The following is a 26,777-nucleotide window of genomic DNA, read 5'->3' on the forward strand; positions in this document are numbered from 1 at the left end:
TCCTTCACATCTCATTTCAACTTTATTTCAAGCAAAAATAAACCCTGAGGTTCGCAGCAGGACAGCGCAGGTTTCCCTGGCGCGTGGTGCTGGGGCACAAACCGGACGGTGCAGAAGGCGAGCTGGGCAGTCGCTCCCCCCACCCCGTGCCTCGGCCTCTGTGCTGGGAGCTCCTCCAGCAGCCTCCAGTTCCCCCTTCCTGGTGTTTTATTTTGAACCTTAGTTCACCCACTTCTGTTGCCACCTGGATGAAAAACAGCGAGGAGAGTTCCCCCGTCCCTCCAGCACAATCCAAGGTGGGGGATCGGAGCAGCCAAAGCACGGAGCTGCTCTGGAGAACTGGCAGAGCCCTCCAGAGGCCGTGACTCCGGGCAGAGGTGCCACTGGGGTGCGTGGCAGCCCGTTCTTGCTCGAGGGGGGGAGCATGCCCATCCGGATGGTGCTCATCCAAGCAGCTCCTTGGTCTTGGCTGCCAGCAGCTTGTCCATCTCCGCTGTGGTGCTGTCTGCCATTTGCTGGATCTGTGTCAAAATAGCACAAGTCTGAGTTGTATGGTAGGTGATGCCAGAGTTTAAAGGGAAAGGAGTGACTGGATGACCTCCTGAAACAAAGCCTAAAGTCCTAATAAACCCCAAAATAGTGCTGGGGCACTAACTGGCTCTTCCTGGGGGCTTCCAGCAGCCCTCAGTGATTCTGTGCCGGTGTTGCATCTGAACAGGGACAACGGGGACTGGTCAAAGGCTCTGAAGAGACACCCAACACAAACTCTTGGCTGAGCTTCACAAGTTCCTTATTCAACCTGCTGGTGTTGGCACCAGAGAAGAGAGGGCTCATCTCACTACCTCCTGCAACCTTCCCACTATTAGAACAAGCAAGGCAATAGCAGGAGCACAGCCTTAGTACACGCTAAGAATTCACACACCAAGTAACAGATCTGCTTATTTCTTGTAAAATTAAATAAACATTGATTGTTAAAGCCCTGCCCAGGGATTAGGTATTCTGGTAACACAGGACGGGCATAGCAAGCATGTAAACAGGACCAAAATGTGCATGCACTTATTTGAGTGAGTGCAGATAAAGGCTGCAGCACATAGTGCGGGGTTTCTGTGCTAGTTTTACAGGACTGATTAAGATGCACATGCTCCCAAGGTCCAGGGTATATGATAATGACCTTTTCTCATGCTGAAAAATTTGGGTACAAGCAAAAATTAGACTTGAGACGCTACCTCTACAAATGCAGAAAACCATCTGTCTGCTCTGGGAGAACTGCTTCCCAACAGGATTCAGTTACAATAGCATGGCCATTTTTCCTGCTTGCACAAATGCTCTGTATATCAATGTTTATTTTTGTGAGCACACAGAGAACTGTCCTGAAGCATTTGCAATGTATCTAACTTTAGCTGTTAATAAACAAACAGCTAAAAAGTAATGGCCTGCCTTCAGAGGCATCAATTCAGCAAAACACTTAGGCTTGTGCCTGAGTTTATGCCCAAGTAATTGACTTTAGTGACATCTGCTCTTAGGGAATTAGGCATGTGCTTAAGTATTTTCCTGAATTGGAGCCAAAAACTCCTAACAGAGATAATCTTGCTAGCCTTTTCATTAATAACAAACTGAAGCAATCCTCATTAACACCAGCTGTTCTGCAGTGGCCAGGCACTGTGTAAATGGTGGTAAAGCTATGGATGGGGGTCGTTTTGTTCCCCAAGTTCAGCTGGTTTGCGCAATAATCCCTCACAGTATAAAAGCTCTCGGATAACGTGTTTGGTTTTTGTTTGTTTTTTTTTTTTTTTTTTTTCATGTGTCAGTTTACAATGGTTCATATCATAAATTTGCCTCCGAGATTGCAGCTCCAAATCTCACAAAGAAAAAGCAAACACCAACATCCATTGCCGACTCTGAAAATCCAGCCCAGGGCCACCCATTCTCCAGCCAGGTTCTCAGTGCTGGAGATCTGTCGGCAAGGGCTGGGACAAACGCACCATTGAGCTGTGAAATGTCACGATACAGCAGAAGGAAAAAAAAAAAAAAAAAAAAAAAAAAAAATTACCTGCTTTTCTAGCATCCAGATGGTATCTTCAGACACTTTGTTCTTGAACTTCTTTATCTGGTTGATGCTTTTGCTTCGCACCTTTCTCAGGGCTTCTTTGGACTTGTTGGTGGACTGCTTGGCAAGCTTGGCCAGGCTCTCCCTGTGCTCTCTTGTTACCCTAGCAGTGCAGGGAAAGAAAAAACACCAAAAGGAAAAACAGTGTCAGGTGTAGCCCAGCCAGATTTATTTTCTGCGATGGACCTGAGGTACATGCAGCAATCCTCTCGGCCACGGCACCTCTCCAACTGGCCTAGAGAGCTGCCGTGCAGCACCGAGCCGGGCTGCCCAGGGACGCCCCAAATCTGCCTGTGTTGAGACAAACTCACTCTGCATGGAGGCCACATCTGTGTCGCGAGGGCAGAGGGATTTAACAGCTCAGGGAGTGTTTTTATCCTGCTTGGGTCCACCTGGGTGAATCGGCCACCCCTGCACAGCGTCACCGGGGCAGCACACCCCAGTGAAGCAAGTCTTGAGCCTAGAACAGAAAGTTCTCAGCACAGCCCTAAGCTGAGGGACTCGGTCTGAATCTTACTTGTTCTATAGCTGTCACTGCAGTGCCTGAAAGTCATGCTGAAATGTTCAGACCTTCCTGTTTTCTGCTGCCAAAGCATCTGCAGGAAAGAGGGAAAATCCAACTCCAGACCTGAGAGATGGAGCTGAAAAGTGTAATCCTGCAAAGCCAGGAGGAAACCTCCATCCCTTCCTGAAATTCAGTATTGTCTCCCTGTAACTGAAGAGCCTGAATTATGTATCTGGAAGCTACAGAGTTTGTTTCACTCCACCTTATCCCAGCTCATCATGACCAGCCTTTCCCACCAAGATGATGTGAACACGCAGTTTGACAAGAGGATGATGCTTGACATGGCTAGGTAACCTGGCCCAGGAGAACTTCAGCTCCACCTTCCCCATGATGTGGGGCCAGTTATTGCTGTGGTTTCACAAGAAAAATCCTCAACTTTCCATCCCAGACTAAAAACTGCAGGTGATGAGGGAGTCTGGCCATCTAAATAAGGCACAGGAATGGCTGATGTGTCACCTCAGCTCTGGTAACACTCCGGCACCTACAGCTGATTACTGTCAACATCAATTGCTAATGCTTAACAATAATATTTTCATTTTCATGGCTATTGAAGTTTCCAGACTGCTTGGAGAATGAAAAATCCTGGTGCAGTCACCGAGACTCACTAGCAAGAGAGCGTCCGTCTGCTCGCAGAAGATATTGCAAAATAAACATTTCACAGGAGTATTTAGAAATTGGCTGCAACAGGCTGGGTCACCAAAACACTGAGGTCAAGACTCTTTCTGCAGAGAGCTCAGGAAACGTGGGATGGGGGCTCCCGTGTGCGTTACGGGGAGGCTGCCGGGGCACGATGAGACCCCTGGCCCTTCACGAGCTCGTGCTCGGCCCAGCAAGTCGCAAGCACCGATACCTTCCCTCGGCAGCCAGGTCGCTCACAGCAGGTATCTGCAGAGGCTCTGGCTTCTCTCCAGTTATCTCTACTTCACAGCTTCCCAGAACTGATTAGTAATTACAGGAATTTGGGATGGCTAGAAAAGCTGACAGACCCAGAGAGCAGCGACCCAGCCCGACAGCCGTGGTACCCCCCGCCCTTTGCAGTCCTGCTCCCCGCTGAGGGATAGCTGGAGGGAGACGGCCAGCGAATTTCACATGTGGCAAGAGGCTTCTGGTCAGCGCAGGCTCGAGCCTGGACCGAATGCCTAATGAGAAGTGAGCGGGGTTACTTGTGGTTTCCTCTGCATCCCAACACCGATGCCTTTAGGGCTTCTCGAGTTCGATCTCCCCAGCCAGAGGTCCCGCGGCACATGCGAAACAGCAAAGCCGGCTCGCAACCAGAGGTCCAGGTGAAGGTCAGATTCTCGGGCAGCTTTTTTGGGGGGTGGGCGGGGAGTCAATCCCGGCTCCTGAACTTGGAGGAGGGAGCTGGAAATCTCTCCCATCTCCTGCTGGGTGGCGAGGCAAGCCGGCCGGCGGCAGGGCTGCCTCAGCTGGGGGAGAGCGAGCTTTGCCGTCAGCTCTTCGCCGTCCCGCTCCTGCGAATTGCGCCGAGGGTATCACTCGCCTCCTCGGGGCTGCCGAGCCTTTAAGGAAATGTTTTTGTTTATGCAACGCTGCCAGATTTCCTATGCTTCTTGGCACGGGGTCACAGCTTTCATGCCTCCTTGTCTGTCTTTATTAACACCAATTTCTTTTTATCACTGCGCAGCGCCGTGGAGTTTCTCAGAGGGTTTTATGTTCCAGCCAGACTGTGTGTAAATTCTCAGCAATGCTACCAACCATGCCAGAAACGGACACTTTTTCAAGCAGATGCTGTTTCTGGTTAAGGACTCCATCAACGCGAGCCAGGCCCGTGGTTTCTAAGGACAGTTGTTTAATCCTGCCTCCAGATCTGGGACTTTTAAGCTGTTCTTAGATATGTTTTCTTTTCTGTCTAGTAACCATTGCCCCTACCCCCTCTTTAAAGCCAAAAAAAAAAAAAAAAAAGGTGTGAAGTGAACCTGGGGAAGGGGTGCCAGAAGTGGGGAACGGGGACAAGGACCCCGATCTCCCAGGGGGGGAACGTGGGACCAGCGGCTCAAAGCTGCCGTTGCCCCCGGGCCGGTCCTGCCCCGCCAGGGCCAGGACAGAGCCCGGCGACTCAGAAACACGGGTGACATCTCCCCTTTTTCTCCTTCCCCCCCAGCACCCCGTGGTTTAAGCCCTGGAGCCCTCGGCCACTCCTCTCCCCGCGCAGGGCAGGAGCAGACCCGCAGCGACCACGACGCAGGCCGCGTCTCGCCTCCAACGCAAGACGTTTATGCGGGTAAGAGTAATTTCTGTATCTCAAATGCTAGGAATTTCCTGTGAACGAGAGGGATCAGTTAAAGGAAAGTAGGCTTAACTAAATACTCCGCATGCATAATTGCAGATAAACACAGGGTGCAACGTATATTGCTCAACAAAAAGCATGAAAGAGACTTCTGACGATGAGCGAGCCGGAGCAACGCAGCTCAGAAACAGCTTTGGGTTTTTTTCAAATTAAATTTTTTGCGTCCTTTCTCCCCATAGTAGGTATCTTTGCATATTTCTTAAAGGGCAAAGGGAAAAAAGCTCACAATGAGTCATTAAACTTTCAAATGAGTCATCTGGCTTTCAGTAAAGCATGTGCAAAAATATTACTAATTTACAAACAATATCCAGTGTAACACAATGGGTCCAAAAAAGATGAATCTAAAAATGAGGCAATTCCATAAAAGACACAAGGTCAGGTCAAATTTGGCCAAGAGATCAACCAATACAAATGTTCCCATGGCTGGTTTTCTTTCTTTTTTTTTTTTTTTTTTCTTTTTAAGCCCTCAGAGAATACTTTTTATACAAATAAATATTGCCTACGCAGTGCCAGCAATACAAACAGGCGAATGCCTTAGGGAGCAGAGGGGATCCTAGCAGGCAGCAGAAGTAAACACGAATGAAATGAGTGTATTTCTTCCGTTAAAACTGCAATGAAAAAACTAAACTAATAGAATAAATACTGAAAAGTAAACTCCATTTTAAAACGCTCAGTTGAAATGCTCTCAAGCACTGAAGCATAGCTGGACCTGCATAAGGCAAAATATGACACGTGTGTCCAGCTGACAGGTCAGCCTAAAAAGTGGTTTTGATAATAGGAAAGGACAATTTGGTTTTGATCTTACTTTTACTGTGCCTGCCCTCATGAAAGAACCAATTTTTGCAGAAATAATATTGTCTCTTAATTTCTGATTTGTTTGTTCATTTTGCACACCTGCCATAATTTTGGCAATTTCACCACATCTTGTCTGTCATATATTCTTTCATAAAAGTCTTTAGAGTTGGGAAAATGGAAAACTTAGGAAATGAAAAAAAGTAATTCAGGGATATAGTATTAAAGAGAGGCCTCTAGCAGAATTTGATTATTTCTGCCCCGTTTCACATTAGAAGGTTTTAAAAGGTTGAAACTGCCTGTCTTTTGGGTAAATGGATGAAACTCTGGAAGACCCAGTCGTGTTACTGAAGCGGGGCTGAGCACCCGGGCCTGGCGGTGCCCGTGAGGGCAGACCTGCAGGACAGGACACGTCTCCTCAGCCAAAAACCTCTTTAACTGGGACTCCCCAGACTGCCAACAGGCAGGGAGCAAGGGAGCACACCGGGCAGACCCGCCCTGGGGAGAGAAGACTCATTTTTGCACTGCAGCACCGCAGAAGATAGTGACAGACAGTACACATTTGTTTAAAAAACAGTATTTTTTTTTTTTTTTTAAAGATTGGGATTTGTAGTTTTGGAGTTTCCTCCCCTGCAATTCATATTCAAGGATGACCCAAGTGCCCATTAACAATCAAACCACTGTGCAGCAACCCAGGAGCCTCAGCAATTATGAAGATAATGGTGCCCTCCTCCTCCTCTGCCTCCTCTCCTGAGGAATGGGGGAAGGGCAGGGAGCACGGGGAAAAGAAAATCAGCAAATAGAATGATAATGTCATTCCCTCTCACCGACAGCAACGGAAAGCTGCAATTAGACTTCTCTGATCAAAATGCTAGATAAAATTCCATAGAATTTTAAAAGTAGATCTCAAGCACGAGAAACACTTGGTTCGTCTTTACCGAGAAGTCACCTGCTTGTAAAACGCAGCGCACGTGCAAGGTGTTTGTGCGCCCCGGCAGGGTACGGAGCCGTCTCCACCCTCGGTGGGAGTCGTTCGCAGCCCCCCGCCGCCCCCCCGAAGCCCAGGGTGTGAGACCACGTCCATCCCCACCTGCCCGGGGTATTCAGACGGCTCCATCGCGCCACGGTCCAAGCACCCACGGGAAGTCGTGAATTCTCCTTGCACCGCCCAAACCTGGGCGCAGAGCAGGGCTTACGGCCCCTGTGCCAGGTTTCCCAGAGGGTTCCCCTCTAATTTCATTTCCGCGGACAGGCCCCCCCCGCTCCCAGGCAGGGACCCCAGCCTGCCGCAGCCCCGGGCACGCTGAGCAGGGATCATCGGGCTCGCTTCAAAAGCGCTCTCCTGATCCAAACCCAAGCACTGATGTGGTGGCACCTCCTGCCTTGTCCGAGGGCTGGAATACCCGTGCTGGGCGAGGGAAGTGATGCTCGGTCCTCAGCCAGGACCAGCCTGCTTTTCTATCGGCCCCATACCAGAATTTCCACGCAGTGTGCATTACACAAGAACAGGGAGTGGATTTTTTTTTCAGTCAAAGCCATCAATTTCCTCCCTCTTTCTTTCACCTCTTCCTTTTTGTGTTACCTGCAGCAAGGTGCTATTCACCCCTAAAACCACTGGTTCACTCCTGCGTTACTGCTGCTCTACGCTGGTGTAATTCAAGGAATTTACAGCAGAGTAGCAAAGAATCAGCCCCTACAGCTTCAAAAACCTTTGGCTTTCTCTTGGAAAGTGCTGCAGCCAGCTAGGACCAAGTTTCCTCTTCAGGGGGAAGATAAAGAACAATAAGACCAACTATCAGATGCCAAAATGTGGTGACTTAGAGCTCAGACGCTTGGAAGAGGTTCCACCAGACGCTTTTAGGGACTCAGATTTTTTTTTTTTTTTTTCCTGAACCTGAAGTACAGCTATTTGGAAAGCAGCTGCATCACAACATTACAGCAGCCGTGCATGCCTACCCTCTGAAGGGCACTCACTGCAACCTGCTGCGTTACCCTGCAGGACGATGGACTCGGGCAGCCATCAATACTCACTTAGGAACTGGCACCCGAATTATGGTCCCATCCACTTCTGGGTTCAGGTTCATGCCGCTCTCCCTTATAGCCTTCGTAGCTGCAGCTGTGCTCTGTAAAACAGATCAAAAGGTAAAGGGAATTAGGAAATAATCATTCCCATATGCCAGAACTCTGTCAATAGTTGGCAATCCATCTCCACGGAACATGGAAACATTTACTTCTGTTACCAGTAAGATCAGGAAGTTACATTGGTGCAGAGAGCTTTGATCAAACCGAATGGGAAACTACGGCCGTGCTCAGTATCAGGGTAGGGGGGCACGAAGGGGGGGAGAGGGGAAGGGAAGCAACAACAAAAGAAAACTGTTTTGCTTCTTTGAAACTATTTGAATGGTTTGAGGCAACGCAGAGTGAAACCGCAATAAATTCCCAAGGCATAGCCTGACTGTGGCGAAGGAGATGAAAGATTCTGAGCATTTAAAAATTCCAGTTGAATGTTTCCCACTAGAAATCACACAGTGCCAATTTAGAAACGTTAACTAACTTAACCACTTCAGCACTACAGCCTAACCACATTACATCAGGGCAGTAGCAGTTGGCTGGGAAATAGTGCCTGTGCCCAGCTCTATGTTTATTTTACAGCTTATTACTTAGGATTAACTTCTCAAAACTCCACCACCGCTGGCTGACACTCTGCTCTGCTTAAAAAGTGGGGTGCACAGCTTTGCCTGGTAAGTGCAGAGTGATTAAAAGGCTTCCTTCCCCCTCCCAGGGCGTGGGTGCACCTTTACAGCGCATCAAGCTTTATGGTTAAATCGGGGTTTTGCCAGGAGCTCCTGCAGTGCTCTGCCAGGTTGCTTCGTTCTTGACACTGACAATAACAACACCGAGCGAGTCTGTATTCTTGTGGCACTCACGTGACATTTCCTACAAGGCACGTTGCTATTTCTGATACTCTTCCTCATCATTAACTTTAGCTCCAGGCCGCTGCGGTAAACTGTATTTATGAAGTTCAGCCTTTGTCAACTGAGGCACAAAGTAAAGCTCTGCATATTTGTTCAGGTCTCTGACACGTGACATCACTGAATGAAATGAATGCTCTGCTAGTGTTTTGTAAGACATAACTGTCGTCCTCTAGAAGACAAGGGCAGGGAAAATGTAACCAAGATGAACTCGGCACGTTAGGAATGTTAACGTGTTATTCTATGGGCAGTGCTTGCTCTGTAGGAAGGAAATGGTCAGTAAAAGCCGTGTTGTTTAACAGACATATTGGAGGAGATAGAGGAAGGGGAAAATATTGCCATATTGCCCCCATTCTCTTGCAGCCCATTAAATAAATAGCTGTGCTTAAAAAACATAGTCTTGTTTGGTTTTATAACTCTTGGGCAAACACAATTTGGCCCTGCAAGTCCTTTTTTAGGATTATTTTCTTGCCCAGACAGACTCTTGAGGCATTTTTACTTACTTTTCGATGCCATGAAGTACTGACTTTCTGCTGTAAATAGTGACATCAAGTACACGTGTCTGTAAAGGTTTTTAAGAGTTCAATCTATTCATGGAACAGTTACGACACAAAACAATTGCATTGAGAGAAATAGTTCTAGCTCTAGTTCAAATGAAAAATGGTCCTTTGGCTTAGAAAGCAAATGTAGGCAATGGTACATAGCGTGATATTTAATTTCACACAGGCCCATTTCTCAGCCCGAGCTCCGGCCTGTGTCATGGAGTGACTTCTGCAGCCTCTGCGCTCTGGCACTCCGAGGGACCCCAGTGCACTCGCTGGTGAGGGGCCTCCATTCTTCAAAGCCATTACACATTCTGGATACACTTTAAGAAACACTTAGGCATCAAGTGCCTTAAACTGACCTCCTCTGAGACTTCGCTGACTTAATTAATTGGGGAAAGCCTTTGCAAAATAAATAGAGATAAGCTTTGGCAAACCTCCAGACCTGGAGCAGGATGAATGGCTACCCTTGCGCTCGTTACTGCTCCTATCTGCACGGCTGCCCGGCTCTATCCGCGCGAGCCTGCTGCAGGGGACCACGAGTGCTTGATCCTGAGGTAGGATTCAGATTTGCTGCCTCATTTAGGGGCAAGGCTAACGAAGGCTCCTGCAGAAAATTAAGGGAACTTGGCTCTAACAGAGGACAGGTCAAAGCACCTAATTTAGGTTCGGAGCTGCAGGCGCTTGCTAACTGCAGCAGTGCCTAATTCAGGCCCTGTGACAGCATTTAGCAGAGGCCCAGCTTAGTCCTACCCAGGACGCTTTCCAGAAGCTCACAGGCTACATCAGCAGCTTCTTCCACGAGCTCTCGGGGGGGTGTCACCACCCCAGTGACAAGTAAGCAAGTTTTAGAGGAGTGTGATTGTGTTCCCAGCACAAATACAGACTATTCCAACCACACGTCTGGTTCTGTGCGTGGCCACGTCTTCATAAGGAACTGAAATGAGCTGAATATAACGGGCCAGATGCAGCACCGCTTCCACGTGTGTAATTCAGGTGAGCCAAAGGAGCGTGTGTGTGTGTGCTCGAGAGTACCAGGTGCTGTAAACGCACGGGAAATGGGGAGACGTGTCAGGGCAGGGTGAATCCAGGCACGCGGTCTGCGACACGCTCAGCGCCGCTTTACAAGCGAGCTCTTGCACAAACCAGTCCCCAAAGCAAACCCCTCGTAGTGGGGCATTTCCTGGATACGGCCCCGAGGGCAATCGCGGCCTGACGGGCAGCGTGTCGCTGGGGTCCGACCCTGTGCCGCTGCACGGGAGATGCTCGCCCCGTGCAGTCATTGGCAAAATTCTGTTTTGAAGCAAAAAGCTGCTGTTTTGCGCTAGCCGTGAAGCGACACGCAGCCCAGCCAGAGCTCTCAGCCCTCCCGGGTTTGACTGATTTTGTCTAAATTTTCCTTTGCTTAGCATCAACCTGTTTGCTCCCGTCGTAATTATCTCTCGTCATAACGCCTTCAGTAACGTGTCCTTACCTCTGGAAAATCAGTCATGTTCACTATAATGAGCTGCGGTGACTTCTGTGAGATCTGCCCCAGCTGGTTTAGCGGAAACTTCCCATCTTTTGTCATCACGATTATGTGATCAAGGGCCCCTCAAAAGAACCAAGCACAGGGGAGTTTCAGAATGATAGAGCAGTTCACAGTGATGCTGAAGCAAAATGCATATGCAGCGTCCCACTTCCCTTCTCTTATGCAAAATATAGATGTTACAAAAGAAAAAACCCTCATGTTTATTCAGAATTCAGGTGCTGTTTGTGTTCATGCATCCCCTGTGGTATTTGCTAGCTAAATATTTCAATGCTACTCTAAAGCACAAAACCATGAAAACAAAACTCTTGTTTGTTTTTGTTACTAGAATAGGAAAACTAAGCAAGATTGTTAAGAATTAAAAGGAAATCATAAATTTTTAATTCTGAGAACTTAAAGAAAAGCAAAATGTTGTTATAAAAATCAAGATAACTATTGTCTTTAACTTAGCAGTATTCTCTTAAACCCCTCTTTTTTTTTTCCCAAGTCCCAAGAGGAAGTGTTGTACACTGCCTAATTTAAAGTATTCAGTTTCTCCCTGAGCTACTCTTAATCTGCTCTCTGGTTTCTGCTGCAAAATGTTAACAGGCCAAAAGGCACATGGGACAAGAGGTACTTTATCAGTGCAATTAAAAAAAATACCTATGGTTAAAATAAATAGTTAAGAGACTGAGCTATGCTTTCCAACTCCATTAAAGACTGAAGTGCCCCTGCCAGAGTGGGGTGGTGAATGATTCAGACTTGGTCATTGTTTAATGTTAAATTTTATCCCTGAAACTTGATACTACCTACAAATACGTACGTTCAGAGTGTTATAGTAACTGTAGCTTAGTCAAATATATTCACATTTCTCCCTAAAACACAAAATTCACTAAGTGAACAAGGCTTGTAAAGGTCACTAACCACAAAGACGCACAGCAAAAGAAGTTTGTATATGCCAGACACCAGCCCGATGGCAATTTCCAAAAGGCTAATTTAATGGCAATTGGATTTTTCCTGCCCTATTGCACCATTAGCTGACAACCTGCTTCTTCATCACATCTGCAAACAGTTCAGTTAGACACTTTTGACATCTCCCACTTACAAAAGCTATTTCCAGGAAGTTATTAACAAAAATGGATTCTTCCTGGTCAAGCTCAGGGTAAAGAAAGCCTTTAGTTGGGGACGTCAAGGCTGTAGTAATTGGGTGCCCAGTGAATAACTCCATAAAAAGAAAATCAATTTTGAAAAACTCAAGAGTTCTCTGTTATTAGGGTTGGTATAGGCAACAGAGCATCACACAAGGATGTTACCAACCTGGTGAGGTTCTAACACTGAGATTTCTGCTGAAATCTTCTTTCAGAGCTTCTACCACTGCCAGCATGTCTTCATTGGTTTCCTCCAAATTGATAATATCCTCAACTAGGGAAGCACTGATATTCACTCTGGCTTGACTCTGCCCTTTACCTTTAGCTGCAGATTACACATAGAATTAATTTGACAACAGTTAGTTGTTGCATTAGAAAGCAGAGATACTATGTTAGATTCAGAACCGAGTCTAAGATAAACCGAAGCAACTGTATTTTTTAATGAGTAAATAGCCCAGCACTTGGGCACGTAAGCCAAAATATATTTGCAGGTCACGCTGCGTGCACCGACTCCAGCCTGGGCGACTGCTGCCCACTGCCCCAGCGCAGCAGCAGCCCCGTGCCGTGCCTCTGCCGCGGGAAGGGCTGAGGCTCCAGAGCCGTGTTCCGCCTACGTCAGATCCATCCTGGTACACGAGATGAAAGGGATAAGGAAAGAAATTCTGGCAACATACCGAGGGGTTGCAAACACTAAGAAAAAGGCTGCTGCCTTTACCTTTTTTGGTGGCTAGGTGTCTGGTCAGCAGCATCTGATGGGCACACTGCCGGCAGCCGTCCCGCAGCGGGGCTGGGCAGGGGGCAGGAGCCTGCGGCTGCCCCCGTCTCATCGCCAGCGAGGAACGATAAAGCAGGGCAGGCAGGTGACGGAGGCACCTCAGGGCCACAGCCATGGCTAACGGCGCTTCTCCAGCTCACCTAGAAAAGGGAGGTGGTCCACCCGGCATCCTAAAAAGAAACAGATTCAGCTCTTAGTCACACGGATCAGGGCAAGGCGAGAGCTCAGCAGTGTGGGTCTGGGCGACCGGTGGGTAAATTCGGTGGAAGGGGGCTCGGTGCCAGCCCGCACCCCTGTTACCTGCACAGCCTTTGCACATCTGCCCAGTGGGACACGGCCTGTGACGCAAAAAAAAAAAAAAAAAAACCAAACCACAAGCAAGAGCAGCTCGTCAAAGTATCCGGTATTTGCATGTCAGCCGAGTAGAAACTTTAATTTCTGGCACACGAGGTTTGGGACCCCGACCGCCCCCGCGGAATTTACGGGATTTATTTCAGCGTTGCGGGCTCGGAGGCGTTTCTGCAGAAACACGGAAACCCCGGGCGCGCTGCCGCCACCGGAGGGACCGGCCCCTCCTCTCTGCCGCTCCGAGGACGGTCCCGGGGGGCACCCAAACCCCCCCCGTACCCCCCCCCCCAATCCTGGCCGGGGGGACCCCACGGGGCTCCCGCCACACCGTGCGCGCAGGCCCCGCCCGCCACGGAGACGCCCCGCCCCCTCCTCCGCATCTAGCCCCACCCCATCCTCCGCCCCGCCCCCTGACGTGGCCGCGCCCACCGCTGCCTCTCGCCTCAGGGCGCGCCGGCCCGGGCCGGCCCGGTCCCTCCCGTTCGCGCGCGCCCCTCCGGTGCCCCGCCCCGCCCCGGGGGACCGGGGGCGGTGAAAGGGAGAAGCGGAGCGGGGGGGGGGGGGGGAGGAGATCGGGTGGGCGCGTTTGCCCGCCCGCGGCCTCGCTCACCGTCGCGCAGCCCCGCGCGCCTCGCCGCACCGTCATCGGGCCGCGCCGCGGCGTTGACGTCGCTGACGCGGCGCCGTGAGGGGCGGGGCGAGGCCTGCAGCGAGGAGGGAGCGGCCGCGGCCTGCGCCGTCCCGCGGGCTGATGGTGAGTGCGGCCCTGACCCCCGCCCCACGCACACCCCCCCGCTCTCACCGCTGCCCTCCGCAGAGCCATGGAGCCGGGGCGCCAGGCGCTGCCGCTGGAGAACGCCTCCATCCTCTCCGAGGGCGCCCTGCAGGACGGGCACCGCCTCTGGATCGGCAACCTCGACCCCAAGATCACCGAGTGAGTGGCTCTGTGCAAGGCACTCCCCCCCCCCCCCCCCCCCCGGTAACCTCCTCCCTGTAACCCCCCCCCCAGTAACTAACCCACCCCCGATAACCCTCCCCCCACCTTCCCTGGTAACCAACCCACCCCCGATAACCCCCCCCCCCCCCCCCGGTAACCAATCCCCCTCCCCCGGTAATCCCCCCCCGCCCCCAGCAGCGGTACCGACACCCACCCCCCCCCACGCCGGGGGTGTCCCCCGGGGGCTGCTGTATCACACCCGGCTCATCCCTCCGCCCCCGCGGCGGGGGGGTGATGGTCGTCCACTCCGCGTTTGCCGACTGCTCCCAGCTCCCACGGTGCTGCGTGGGCGGCCCCGGGGTTGCTGTGGGTGGCCTGAAGTGTCTGGGGGCGTGGGGGGGGCGTGGGTGTCTGCACTGGGGGCAGGCGCTGAACCGTGTACGCAGCGGTCACCCCAGCCACCGCCCGGGCTGGAAGCGCAGGGGTTGAAAACATCTTATTTTTCTAAACTAGGGAAATGTTAGAATTTTAGCTTTGAGACTTCCAGGGTGGCCAAGAGCCTTGTTTTATTATTTTGCTGGTGTGAGCAGTGGGATGTAGGTTGAACAGAGAGTTACTCGAGTAACTGAGTGGTAACGAGGTGGGGTGCGGTGTGACTGGCTGCTTGGGGTGGATAAATGTATAAATCTAACGTGTGTGTATGCGTCTTGTGTTTTCTGCAGACTACAGATCATTATCTTCTGAGCAAACATTTGAACAGCTAAATTGTCAAGGGAATATGACTTGCTGTCCAATATTTGCGTAGTGTGCTGAAAGATCAGTAGGTCATCTAAAAACTAAAACAAAACAATTTGGGGTTTATGTACTTCTAAGAGACAAGCACCTTTGATTAACTATTGTATGTGCCTGTCATGGAATACCTTTTCTTCCTGCTTCTTTTTGTGCGTGTGCAGGTGCTAGGTTTTTATTCTAAATGTGGTTCATCTTAACAGCAGTTTTCTAATAGCTTCTAAATGGAATCATTAATGCATTGTGCTTTTCAGCCATTCAGCTTTGGGTGGTTTCTGCATTAATTACTATTTTTATCCCACAGCGATGTTACTCTAGCTTGTCCGCATTCACTGACCACATAAAATTGGATATAGGACTTCTTGAGAGTGTTGTTTGCTGGGTCCTTAAAGATTCAGGAAACTGGGTTAGTGTGAGGGGAAGATAGTGGGTGTTTGTAAATGCACTGGATCCTTCACTTCCCGGGGTGAGTGTTAGTGGTGTGTTTAAAGACCCTTTCAGTCTAGGGTGTTCCTCTAGGCTAGACAAGCAACAGCTTTATATGGCGAAATTTACTGTTTTCATAGCTTGGGTGAAGTGAGTTTTGTGGGTTTCAGTCAGCTTCTGGCCTGAACAGGCTGTTTCTTTTCAAATAACCTATTGCAGCTGCATGAATTCAATAGTCTGGGTGTGGGGCACGGCTGCCCTGGCACCCTTGCTGCTGGGGACTGTGCCCAGAGCAGCATCGTGGCTGTGGGCCAGGGGCTTCATTCTCCAGTGTCATCAAACCTAGAGTGCTCCCGTGCCACCAAACGTTTAACATTTGCCCACTGATGAGTGACAGTGCTTGTTACTTATTTCGGGCTTTATAATTCTGTGTTTTGCTTTTGGTTTGGCTTCGGAAATGCGCTATACTGTAATATCCTCTTCCTTGTGAATAAAAAAAGAGGAAGTTCCTTTTAACACGTTCTCAGTGTAGAGAAGAGTGTGGTTCTATGTTGGGTCAGTAAGTTTCTGTAAATTGTCTTGACCCTTACTTTCGTACCCTAAGGGCTTACATCTCTGCTCGTAGTTGCTCATCTGAGTTATTCCTGTTGAGGTTACTGATCACGTGACTAAAAACATATATACCTGAAAACTAAATAGCTATTTCTTTATTTGTTGCTTTTATCTGATTTTTAAAGCATTGCCTCTGCAATTTCTATGTTAGATTTGTTTAAGACAGAGTAAAGTTGATTGAATTGTTAGCAGGGTTAATAACTGGTTGTGACTTTCTCAAGCAGAAATGAGTTCAGAAAGTCTTGCATTAATCTAAGACTTCCATTTAGAGAACAACCTATAGCTGCAATCAAGTGCTGGGGAGTTAATAGGTAACGTACACATTTAAGCACAAGCTGCACTAATAAGAATTTTAAAATGTAGGGCTGCCCGCAAATTACAGCCTGAGTTGATGGCTTGTAGGAGGTTATTGCACATACTGAGTAACCGTGATTCAAATGGGAGTCTCAGAGGACCTTGAACCCTGACATGCCCTACGTACTGGGGTATGGTGGGTCTTCTGGTCATTCCACCGTACCAGTGATGTTTGTTTGCGAGACTTCTCTTCTTTTATCCAGCGTGCTTAGAGGAGCATTCTCCCTGTGGAAGAAGATAGTATTAGGAGTCTACTGAGTGTATTATTAGCAGCTGGAAGGAGGTGAGCGGGCACCATAGGACCTCACAGCTATTCATGACACAGGACACTCTCCAGGTACTTCTGATGCTGAATAATCCCTGCTGTGGGGGTCTGCCACGGCAGCGCGCGAGGAGAGCAGCCGGTGGTAGGTCTGGGTTTGGTATCACCGAGCAAGGAAGCCATGGAGTCCCCTCACCGTCGCCGTGAGCATTGCCTGCTGTGGCATTTGTCCCCCAGCTTCACAGTAGGGCAGGAGATGTGCTGTGGCACAACTGTGGGGGAAAAACCCCATACTTCAGTTATGTCTCCTGTGCGGCAAGCAGAGTAGGACTTCCTCCTCTGCTCATTCCTGTTTGTAAAGCCTTTTGAAACTTTTCAACATTTTGGACAGGCAAAAATTTCGTTTGCAGCTCTACAGTTACACATACGTATTATCTAGTTTCCAGTAGCCTTTGAATGACCATTCATTTTCCACGGGTATGTAATAGCGGGTGTTCAACTTCCTTGGCTGTTCTGCCGCTTGTCTAGGATCCCATCTTGATGAGTCTCACCTAGAAAACAATGTGTGCATACGTTGTTGTTACAGACTCCTACTGACTCCCAGTGGGGCCAAATTCTTCGCAATAATAGGTTTTGCATGTGGCCCGGTACCTTTGCGGTATCCTTGGGACAGTATTGTTCAGAGGAAGCCTTGCCTGTGTTTGAATAGCGCTTGGGGTGCCAGGAGGAAGAGTGGAGGAAAAGGAAATGGGGGAGCTGCTGGTTTGTCTCGCATTCACATCAGATGACAGGAAGTGGAAATTGAGGTTGGCTGTGGTGATCTGCACAGCGCGGTGGGGCCACATCTGTGCGAATAACTTCCAAGCTCTGGATAACCCAAGTCGTTGCTATAGTAAAGCTTTTTATGTGTTCTCACTTTATTTCTTTTTTTTTTTTTTTTTTTTTTTTTAAAGGCTTAAGGTTTTCCGTGACAGGTCTTCCGTCGGTACTGAAGTCCTCTTGGCCTGGAGAACTACTTGTCAAGTTACTGTTAATGCCCTCACTATATTAACAATAACAAATCGTAATCACAGCCTGAACCCTTTTAGTTATGCAAGACTTCAGTTCAGAGCTGTTCCATGGAGAGTAGGTGACCTGCAGTTGTAAAAATTGCGTGAATGGTTGGAAAAGAGCATTAGTATCATCTACGATCTAAAGGTTCTAAATAAAATGGATTACATAGGTTGCTTCTAGACTCTCAATTAAATTTGTTCTAAAGGAACAACTACCACTTTGCTGCTATGAAAGTATTATTTGAATGCAGAGGTTCTCAGGAAAAAACAAAACAACAACAAAAAAAAACCACACACACACACAAAAAAAAAACCAACAACAAAACAAAACAAAAAAGCAACACAAAATACTCCTTTTAGCAGGACAGCTGCAGGGTTTTGTTGTTGCTAAACAGAATGCAATGAGAGTCGTCATTGCCCTTCCACTGCCTCTGTAATTGTCAAAAAGGGAACAGCATTCTAGTGGTAAGGACTTTATTTTCATACTGCTGAAATTGCAAGTGCTTTTTGTAGCTGTATGTTTACAGAAGAAAACCTGAGGTGCATATTTTGGAGGCCCTGAAATTTCAACATGTGGGGTTTTATATACACGACACGTCTCCAAAGTTAGTGTTTTTGCTTGTACATCTGTGACTGCTTGTTGATAGCTTGAGGTGTGGTGGTGAAACTTGGCTACTAGGTAACCAGCTCCTCCTTTTTTTCCTGCTCTTGCTTTTCTTTCTCCCCTGCCTTCTGAGCAGGGACTGAGGGCTCATAGGCCTCTTGGAAGACCATGGGCTTCGTCAGTATTCCGAAGCATGTAGGAAGCCTTCCATAATCAATTACAATGTGTTTATTCCCCTGGGAGATAACTTGGCCCTTCTGCACTGCTCATCTGAACGCTTGCTGCACCTTCACCTCTTTAAAAGTGCATATCCTGAATGTCCACCATGACCCATCCTGTGAGATGACTCACATTCCTGGAACTTTCTTGCCTGGCTCCTAGAGCTTAACAAAGGGCTGTAGCCCTTTTCAAACATCCTATCAGGCTTTATTAGGAAAAAATGTTGTCTGCCCTTCCTATTTGGACTGTCCCTAAAGTGGCCTGGTGCATTTGGCTGTCTTGGGCCACGACTGACCATTCATATCAGGACATGGAAGGTGTCATCCAGTGCCAGGTGCTCTGCGTTCGCTTTGGGTGATCCTGGTAGGCTTTCAGCTTGCAATTTGAAAGTTGGGCTGAGACTGCGTGGCTTGCTAGTGAATGCTGTGCAGCTGATCAGGAGAAGATGAGTGCTAAGACACTCTTATTAAACCCGTAGACAATTCTTAAATTCTGGGGACGGGGTCAGGCAGTGAAAGAGTAATGGGTGTCATTTTCCTTCTAGATCAGCTGGTGGTGTTAAACACTTTGATCTCAGGGAACCAAAAAAAAGCTGCAAAGAACTTGCCGGATTAAATGTGGCCTGTACAACAAATGTGCTCTTCATTTTAAGTTGCTCCATGCACTAGATACTAAGCAGACAGATTTACTCTGGCTTTCCCCAGTTTTATTGGAAACAGCACACTCCCCACTGGATGGCAGGAAGATAATTGACTAAATAAGTGTCTGACTTTCATGTGCATGTTGCTGAAAAGCTGTCTGAGCCAGAAGCACTGTCAGATTTGGTCTGTATGATCCTGAGGTCGGTCTGGTGACAGTAGACTAGGCAAAAAAAAAAAAAAAGGCAATTCCTGGTTGCAGTTTGTTCTGTTTATTGTTCTGTCTTCCTGCTTCCCCAGCTCTGCAAGGCGAGTGGGAGAGCGGCTGCGTTTTTGTGTGATCTGTGTTTTTGTTAGTGCACTGGTAACTGCTTGGCAGAGGGAAGGGTTGGGACTAGCAGTGCTTGTACAGGGAGAGGGAGGGCAGCAAGAATAGTGGGGATCCTGAGGGATGCAGGATGCTGGGACTGCTTGTGCAGGGAGAGGAATACAGGGGCTGGAGCTTCAGGCAGTCATGTCAGGGCTAGTGAGGGGGGGACGCGATGGTTATGCTTAAAAGTAGGTGTGATTTTGAGAGGCAGGAGGCAAAGTGCTCCCAGACCCCCAAGGAGCCATTGCCTAATTGTCCAAAAGCCAACTATTAATAGATCTCCTGCATGCCCTTCAGCTGCCACTGCTGGGAGGGAGGCTTTGTGCCTCAGGGTTTTAGAGCAGTCGCTGATGATGCAGCCCAGGGCTATGGATGCTGAGGGGGTGCCCACTCCTGCAGGTATTTGGGAAGATGTGGATGGCACAACTGCCCTGTTTGTGTTACCAAATGCGAAACTCTGTGTGTGTGTGTGTCTCAGGGGGGTTTCTCTCTGTCTCCCCACTTTCAAAGTGGTGAAAGGTGTCATAAAAATGTCTTCTCTCCCCTTCAGATACCACCTTCTCAAACTCCTTCAGAAGTTTGGCAAAGTAAAGCAATTTGACTTTCTCTTTCACAAGTCTGGTGCTCTGGAGGGGCAGCCGAGGGGTTACTGTTTTGTGAACTTTGAAACCAAACAGGTATGTTGCTTTTATCAAAAAGTCTGATTTAAATGACTGGCTTCTTTCCCCATTTTTTTTATGTTAATGTGAAGCTGAAACAGGCAGGGATAAATTTAATACCTTGTCTACACAAATCCACAGACTCTTTGTGACTGCTCCTGGAAGTAGCAAGAGTGATTTCCTTTCTCCTCTGCTGTTCTTTTCCTGAATCCTGCTTTCTAATGCTAATCAGAAAGGGCGGGTTCTTTAGTCCACTTCTGTAGTGAGCTCATGGAGTTGTACGGTGGAGATGCTGTGATCCACACAGAGCCTTGAATCAGCCTACCAGACCACCTGATATCCAGAACTGCTCTGAAGTCATCCTAGTTTTTCTTTTGTGCATTCATGAAGCCAAACACCAACTTCTATGATGCTGTCAGATGTACATGACACATCTGCAGCACCCTGGAGAGAACTGTCCCTTGGCTGTCCATTTGGGGTTTCAGCTCTTGTTACTAATCAAAATTTCAAGTCGTGCTTACCTGCAACATCAGAGTTGTAGTTATTTTTTCATAATTCTGCTAGAATTGTTCAAAAGTTAGGAAGAACAGTGTATTTGGAGATTGCTTGTGGCTGTATGACCTCATCTTTTTGCTGTGCAGTTGCCTGTAAGGATGTCAGAAGAGCCCTGACGCAGTGTGTTAGCTCTAGAAAATTATTCATAGCAAGGTGAAACAGCATTGCAACACGAATCTTCAACTGCTGTAAATCAAGTTTTATGGGAGTGTCCCAAAGCTGAGATTCCACTGCTGAGCCTAGAACCAGGACCAAGTGGATCATGTCCCCAGCGCTCATGAGCGGGATCTGGAATAAGCATAGATAGGTGTTAATGAGACACATGTAATCACTGTAATGAGTCACAGTATTTTCTAGAGAAACTCCTGTACCATCAACCTCCCTCAGAATGCTGTTCCAGAGGCCTCCATGTTTGGTACTTTGAAGACTCCTGATCATTTTCCCCATTTCTTCCCCCAAAACAAGTGAAAGAATAAACCAGTAAGGCTGATAAAAGCCTAGTTACTAAGATGTTAGAGAATTCCAAAAATATTCCTGGATTGGGCTACAATAGGATAAACTTTCTTTGCTGTCAGTTAGCTGTACTTAGAGAAGACTGATTAACAAAGAAAAAAGGCTCTTTACATCTGAGTCGGTTTTGACTAAAGACTTGGTTTGTTTATTGAACTGTCTTCCTGTGCAGGAAGCAGAAAAGGCGATCCAGTGCCTCAATGGAAAGCTGGCCCTTTCCAAGAAATTGGTGGTGCGGTGGGCGCACGCACAGGTCAAGGTAAGCCTGCTGTTGTAAATAAGAATTGCTTTTAATTTGCAAAATTGAAAAACTTTAAGGAACCGTTCGTATCAAGGCTGTCTTAGCCTGGCAAGATAATTTCAGTCTGTCCGTCTGTCCTAGGAAATAACTCTCATAGAAACAGTATTAACAGGCTACCACTTTTTGTCTACCTAAACTGTGCTGGATTAGCTGTAAGAATAGGCCATCTAACCTGATGTTTGTTGTGAGGGAGTTTCTGTTCAGAGCAGTGTGACCTGATTACTTTTATAAACGTTCATGTTTTAACTTTTCCCAAGCTGAGCGAGTGATTGGCTGAAAGTTTGAATCCTTCCATCTGTGGTTTTGTTCCCTTTTCAGATAGGAGATGTATGGAAATTCCCTATTACCCACTACTTTGTTACTTTGTTCCACTTCTGAAAGCACTTACCTAGCAGCATCTCTAATTACTTCTGACTTTAAAGTAACATATTTCACATCTAGAGTAAATATCCTTTTGTTGCTTGCTCTGTCACATAAAACATCAAGTTTTTAATACTAATTTAGACAGTACCTTCTGGAACATCCCTGTTTTAATTTTTTTAAAATTCTTGTCTTGTTTATCCTGCAGTTACTATCTGGTATTTGATAAAGCAAATTATTTTTAATAACTTTTTTTGCAGATAAATGGATTTTAGGGGAGTGGGGTGGGGAGAGCTGCTTGTTGCTATTTGCCTTTAGGTAGTTTGCTTTTAGCACGTGCTGATTACTCTACAAGCAGCTTTCTACCCTTTTTCTTATCAAGTATACTAGTGCATCTGTTTTGGATGCTAAAAAAACCAAAACAGGTATCTTCATTAAAGGAGACCATGTTGTTTTAATTATTGGCTTCAAGGGCTCCAGGCTGTTGTCAGCACATCCAAGCTTGCGCAAATCCAGTCTCCATTTGCTTTAGCTGTGTAGCTACTAAAGCGCCACGTGCTTCCGGATGCCTGAGGAGTGATCAGGCCGTAAAAGGAGTTTCGGCCAGAGGAGTGAGTGTCTGTTCAGCAGGGTAGCTCAGTGCTTGGCTGGCCAGGGTATGGTGAAGAACATGGATAAATAATCACTGCAGTTTGCATGGCATTTTCTAATCCGCGAATGGAAAGATTCAACAGCACAAAACTTTTGGTGTTTTATTGTAACGGGTGTTTATTTTAGACAATACCAGCGACATGCTAAGTAGTTTTAGGATGAGTAGCCAAGGTTTACCAGACACTGTCGGTTTGAACAGCTCTGCTGAAAAACAAACTTGACTTTGTGCCAAGCGAAATAAGGAAGTAGAACACTGCGAATAGTTCAGGAGGCCCTTTGCCCACAGAGATGACAGACTCACAAGCTGCTTTCTACAGAAAGGAGGTGGTTCTAAACTGGACTCTTTTTTCCTTTTTTTCTTTTCTAGCACTGCAAGATTCTGTGCAGTTATGTGCAGAGTCAGAAGGTAACTCAATCACAATGTCTATATAAGGAGCATAGCAATACAGTACAGTAGTTACCTTAAAATTTACTATCTTTGCTTTGTGCCTCATAGAGGGGAACAAGAAGTGGTAAGACACGGTAAGGTTTTAGGATCCATAGTACAATGCACATAAGTGTTCAGTATCAAGATTCTATGTTCCATGTTGGTACTAAACAGATATTATGGTTGGGATTTGTTTTGGTGTTTGGCCACCAAAATCTTCCCTAGCTTCAGAAAAATCTGAGGTGATGTTAACTTTAAAGTGATGGAACTTTAAAGTGTACCTGTGGGCAAATGTTTCTTTGTTTGTAATTCCAGCTGACTTTAATCCTTGGTCTCTTGTTCACAGAGATATGATCACAATAAAAATGAGAAGATCCTTCCAATCAGTCTGGAGCCCTCTTCCAGCACGGAGCCGCCCCAGTCTAACCTAAGGTAGGAGATGGGATGGGTGAGAGGTGACCAAATGGCGGGGGCGGCAGGGAACTAACTTCTTTGATTTCAGTAAGATCTAGAGTTGCTTGCATTATGTTTGTACTGGAAATCTAACATGATAAAAAAGCTGTTTTTAAAAGGGCAACGTGGTGCAAAGTAACTCATTTAACGCAGGATATTTCAGACCTGAAGTTCATTTTCTAACGTGTGAAGCTACGGGGGCAGTAGGAAGGAAAAGAGGTGAGGAGAGGAATTGGGAATGTGTAACATTCCAGCTCCTTTGGCCAGAATGTGCCTTATGAACTCCAGTGAGAGGTTTCGTACTGTACTAATTTGATTAATCAAAATGCTTATGAGCAAGAATTTCTTCTACAGTGGCAAAAGTTTAAAATAAAATCACACGTAGTACTTCACATAAATTAATTTTTTTTATTTCTTCTTTTTGGCCAGCATTAGGGCTGGTAGGGATGTGGTTAAATTCTCCAACCCCTTCATTTACCTAAAGCACGTAGTGCTGCTTTGCTAATTCACAGTTTGGTTGAAAGGGTATGTGATTTTCCTCGTATGTTCTGTCAGTGGAACTGTATAAGGAACCAGGACTGGGGATAATGAATTTGCCTACAGAAAAAATGAGCTTGGAATTCAGAAATAACACGCCAGTAAGTAATGAGCAGAGAGGCTTGAGTTGTGCAGATTGTTAGCTATGTCAGTGGCATGAAGGAGTTGTTTTAGTGAGGAAGGATGCTGCAAGAAGCCACGGCAGAGAAGGGAGCATTCCTCGGTCCATACCCAGTGGAGGATAGGAAATAACAAAAGTCCTAGGAACATGGGGTGTAACCTGGGATAGCTTCTCCCTTTGGGATAAACCCTGCTAATGCTGAAATAATGTTTCTTCCTGACCTAATTAGAGTCTGGGGTTTTCCCATCCCAAGCGGTCTTGTAGCTGGGAGGAAGTCTGGCTTTCATTTCTCTGCTGTTTCCAGCAGCCTCGTCTGAGCTGTTCTCTGCTGCACATGCTCAGACCTCTTTAAATGACATCATTTTACATGAAGGAGGAAGCCTTGTTGTGTACTTGTCTCGCTCAGTGTCCTCAAGAAAGTGCTGAGTAGGTGCAAGGACCGTTATTTTGTGGTGCTGTGATACATCTTGGAGGAGCAGATCCGTGCTGAGGATTGGAATGAAATAGCGTGGGCTTTAAGCAGTGGATTCCTGCCTCCCAACTTCACGCTGCTTGTGAATGCAGCGGTGGGGGCTGCCTGGCCCCTCCTCATATGACTAAGTATTTGCATGTCAACGAAATCTCTGGATTGCTGTAGTCTGATTCCATGCTAAGATCAAGCTCAATTTCTCTTCTGCTTTTCCTCTTTCCAGTGTCAGTGCAAAGATAAAGGCCATTGAAGCCAAGCTGAAAATGATGGCAGAAAATCCAGATGCGGAATACCCTGCAGCACCTGTTTATTCTTACTTCAAACCACCGGATAAGAAAAGGACTACTCCTTATTCCAGAGCTGCCTGGAAATCTAGAAGATGATGCTTATGAATGGATATTGGTAGCAAGAAACACTGCTTTGTATACCTGGAGTCCTCCAATGCTTTTGTACTTTGTAGAGTGAGAAGGACACCGCCACCCGGGCACGCCACCGCTGCTCATGGCACAGTGTGTGTAACACCTTAGGTGCTCTGCGGAAATACTCCTTACTGCCAGTGCAGCTTCGCAGCTGAACGCTGTTCAGAAAAGTAGGTTCCCTTCAAAGCCTCTGATGAACACGCAGACAACCTCTCGTTAGTGTGCATTCATTAGCAAGATTAGAAACAGTAACCAGTGTATGGAGTAAAGCACATCCAAAAATACTTCATTTAACTGATCACTTTTTAAAGTGTTTTTGAACAAAAAGTATTCCGATTCGTGTTTTTAATGGAGGGCACTTGGTTTTGATTAACATTCTGTAGTTACCACGGAAAACTTTTTCATCTCAATAAAACTCATTTTAAATAGATTTTGCAACACTTTTAGTAACTGGGCATGCAGTATTTTATATGCACCAAAGCAAAGTTATTTTGCGGTTCGATTTGCAAACTTTAAGGTATTCCTTTATGATGCGACAACCTGAAGACAACGACACAGCGCGGGTATTTTCAGTGTCATTTAGGCTGTAGGTATGTGCCTCTGTGTAGGAATTGGTGTGTTTACACACCACCGAGGCCTGCGCTGTGCCTTAAGCTTCAGAGCACAGCAGTAGCATATCTAACGTTTGCGTTCAGTAATCCCCTTCAGTGGTAGCTCTTCACAAACCAGATGTGACAGCGTGAGAATAACACTGCAGCCTCCGAGACATCTGTCAAGCACATGACCTCAGCGTTTGCCCACCAACCAGTCCAGCTCCTGGTGTTCACTGGCTGGTAAAGGGGGGGGGGGGGGTCAGTTGCCTCTGGGTGTCAAGCGGCGCAAGCGTTTGTGGCAAAATGGTTCCGCTGTGTGCTGAGGATTACCTGCACCAGGTGCTTAATTTGCAAGTCTGATGGATGGCATTTCGCTTAAACCGTTTCATCCGCGGCACGTTTTTCTCCCTAAATGTTATCTGCAAAATAGAAATCTGAGGGGGGGGGATGGGGGGGGGTGTGGGAAATTGCCTGGCAGCGTTTTCTCCTTCGTACACTCAGCGCTGTGACTGCGTGTGCAAGGGGGATGTTGGAGAACACGTGCGCTCGGGTCCGGGAGGTACTGGTCTGATTTTGCCGATGTTTGCTCTCTCTAGTCCTGTCGGCGGTGAACCTTTACCTCTTGAGTTGCCTCCCCAAGCTGGTTAACAGTGGTCTCGAGCAGGAGGAGGGAAAACCATTTTTAAGCAGCCCCTGGTTGCTGCGCGCAGGTGCTGCTCGCTGGCGTAGCAAAGTAAGGTTTGTATTCCCACCTCGGGGCAGAGCGCGCTCCCCAGAGCTCTGCATGTCTAGGATGGATGGATTGTTAAAAGCCTGAATTGTTCAAAAGTAGGTTTCGTGCTGTTAAATATTTGCTTTCTAGTTTTTTTTGGTACCCGAGTGAAGAGAAAAGTAGTATCACTGGGAGTTTGTACCTCTGTGAGTGTCAATAACACCCGTTTACATTCCTCTGTGAACAGCCTGTGTTTTGTTCTCGCGTGGTCTAATGTTTGTAGTCCTCTGGATCTGTATCTGCTTTATTTAGAACAGCAATTGATTCTTTCAGGAATTTAGAAAACACCTAGATTCAAATAGGGTATGTGGTTGCGTTCCCTTTGGAAACATACTTTGATATTTATTTGTATTTAAATACATTTTGTTGAAATTCTTATGGCTCTAAATAAACATTTAAAATGCATGTTTTCCTCCAGGAAAGCGAGGGTGGCAAGCAGGAAGTGAGGGTGGTAAATGCTTGGCATCAGCTGAAGTCCACTGATAGAAATCTGGGTACAATAGCATCGGTCTTTTTATGTACTTTTTTTAATTTAAAAAATTTTTTTTTTTTTTTGCACTGCCACAGTCACTAACAGAAGTGCCTTGTCTGTCGCTCGGCCAGACTCAGACCTGGGGGAGCTT

General features: G+C 47.3%; 2 protein-coding genes across 5 annotated transcripts; one reads left to right on the plus strand and one right to left on the minus strand.

The window, feature by feature from the left end:
• On the minus strand, positions 1–14,320 carry MRRF (mitochondrial ribosome recycling factor). 4 transcript variants are annotated; one of them, XM_042786645.1, is made up of 7 exons: positions 14,216–14,320; positions 12,657–12,885; positions 12,111–12,266; positions 10,761–10,879; positions 7,804–7,895; positions 2,051–2,210; positions 1–521 (listed from the first exon to the last, which is right to left on the minus strand). In XM_042786645.1, the coding sequence occupies exons 2-7, from the start codon at positions 12,829–12,831 to the stop codon at positions 444–446; spliced, it is 780 nt and encodes a 259-aa protein (XP_042642579.1). In that variant the 5' UTR covers positions 12,832–12,885; positions 14,216–14,320; the 3' UTR covers positions 1–443. The 4 variants fall into 4 exon arrangements, with proteins under 4 accessions (XP_042642579.1, XP_042642578.1, XP_032838599.1 ...); XM_042786644.1 differs by lacking the exon at positions 14,216–14,320 and adding an exon at positions 13,675–13,722 and having other exon boundaries at positions 12,657–12,886; XM_032982708.2 differs by lacking the exon at positions 14,216–14,320 and adding an exon at positions 13,200–13,404 and having other exon boundaries at positions 12,657–12,886.
• Positions 13,738–25,219, plus strand: RBM18 (RNA binding motif protein 18). Its single transcript, XM_042786646.1, has 5 exons — positions 13,738–13,998; positions 19,878–20,004; positions 21,224–21,310; positions 23,137–23,222; positions 24,594–25,219. The coding sequence occupies exons 1-5, from the start codon at positions 13,886–13,888 to the stop codon at positions 24,751–24,753; spliced, it is 573 nt and encodes a 190-aa protein (XP_042642580.1). The 5' UTR covers positions 13,738–13,885; the 3' UTR covers positions 24,754–25,219.
• Positions 25,220–26,777: the final 1,558 nt, after the last annotated feature.

Source organism: Tyto alba, unplaced genomic scaffold (assembly GCF_018691265.1).
Source record: "Tyto alba isolate M040663 unplaced genomic scaffold, T.alba_DEE_v4.0 Super-Scaffold_11, whole genome shotgun sequence".
NCBI lineage: Eukaryota > Metazoa > Chordata > Aves > Strigiformes > Tytonidae > Tyto > Tyto alba.

Coding starts and splice junctions, on each gene's coding strand:
- RBM18 (XM_042786646.1), top strand. CDS start 13,886: ATGGAGCCGGGGCGCCAGGCGCTGCCGCTGGAGAACGCCTCCATCCTC. Junction 13,999..19,877: donor CTCGACCCCAAGATCACCGA/GTGAGTGGCTCT, acceptor TCTCCCCTTCAG/ATACCACCTTCTCAAACTCC. Junction 23,223..24,593: donor CCGCCCCAGTCTAACCTAAG/GTAGGAGATGGG, acceptor TCCTCTTTCCAG/TGTCAGTGCAAAGATAAAGG.
- MRRF (XM_042786645.1), bottom strand. CDS start 12,831: ATGGCTGTGGCCCTGAGGTGCCTCCGTCACCTGCCTGCCCTGCTTTAT. Junction 7,896..10,760: donor ACATGACTGATTTTCCAGAG/GTAAGGACACGT, acceptor TCTGTTTTACAG/AGCACAGCTGCAGCTACGAA. Junction 2,211..7,803: donor ATTCGGGTGCCAGTTCCTAA/GTGAGTATTGAT, acceptor CTGCACTGCTAG/GGTAACAAGAGAGCACAGGG.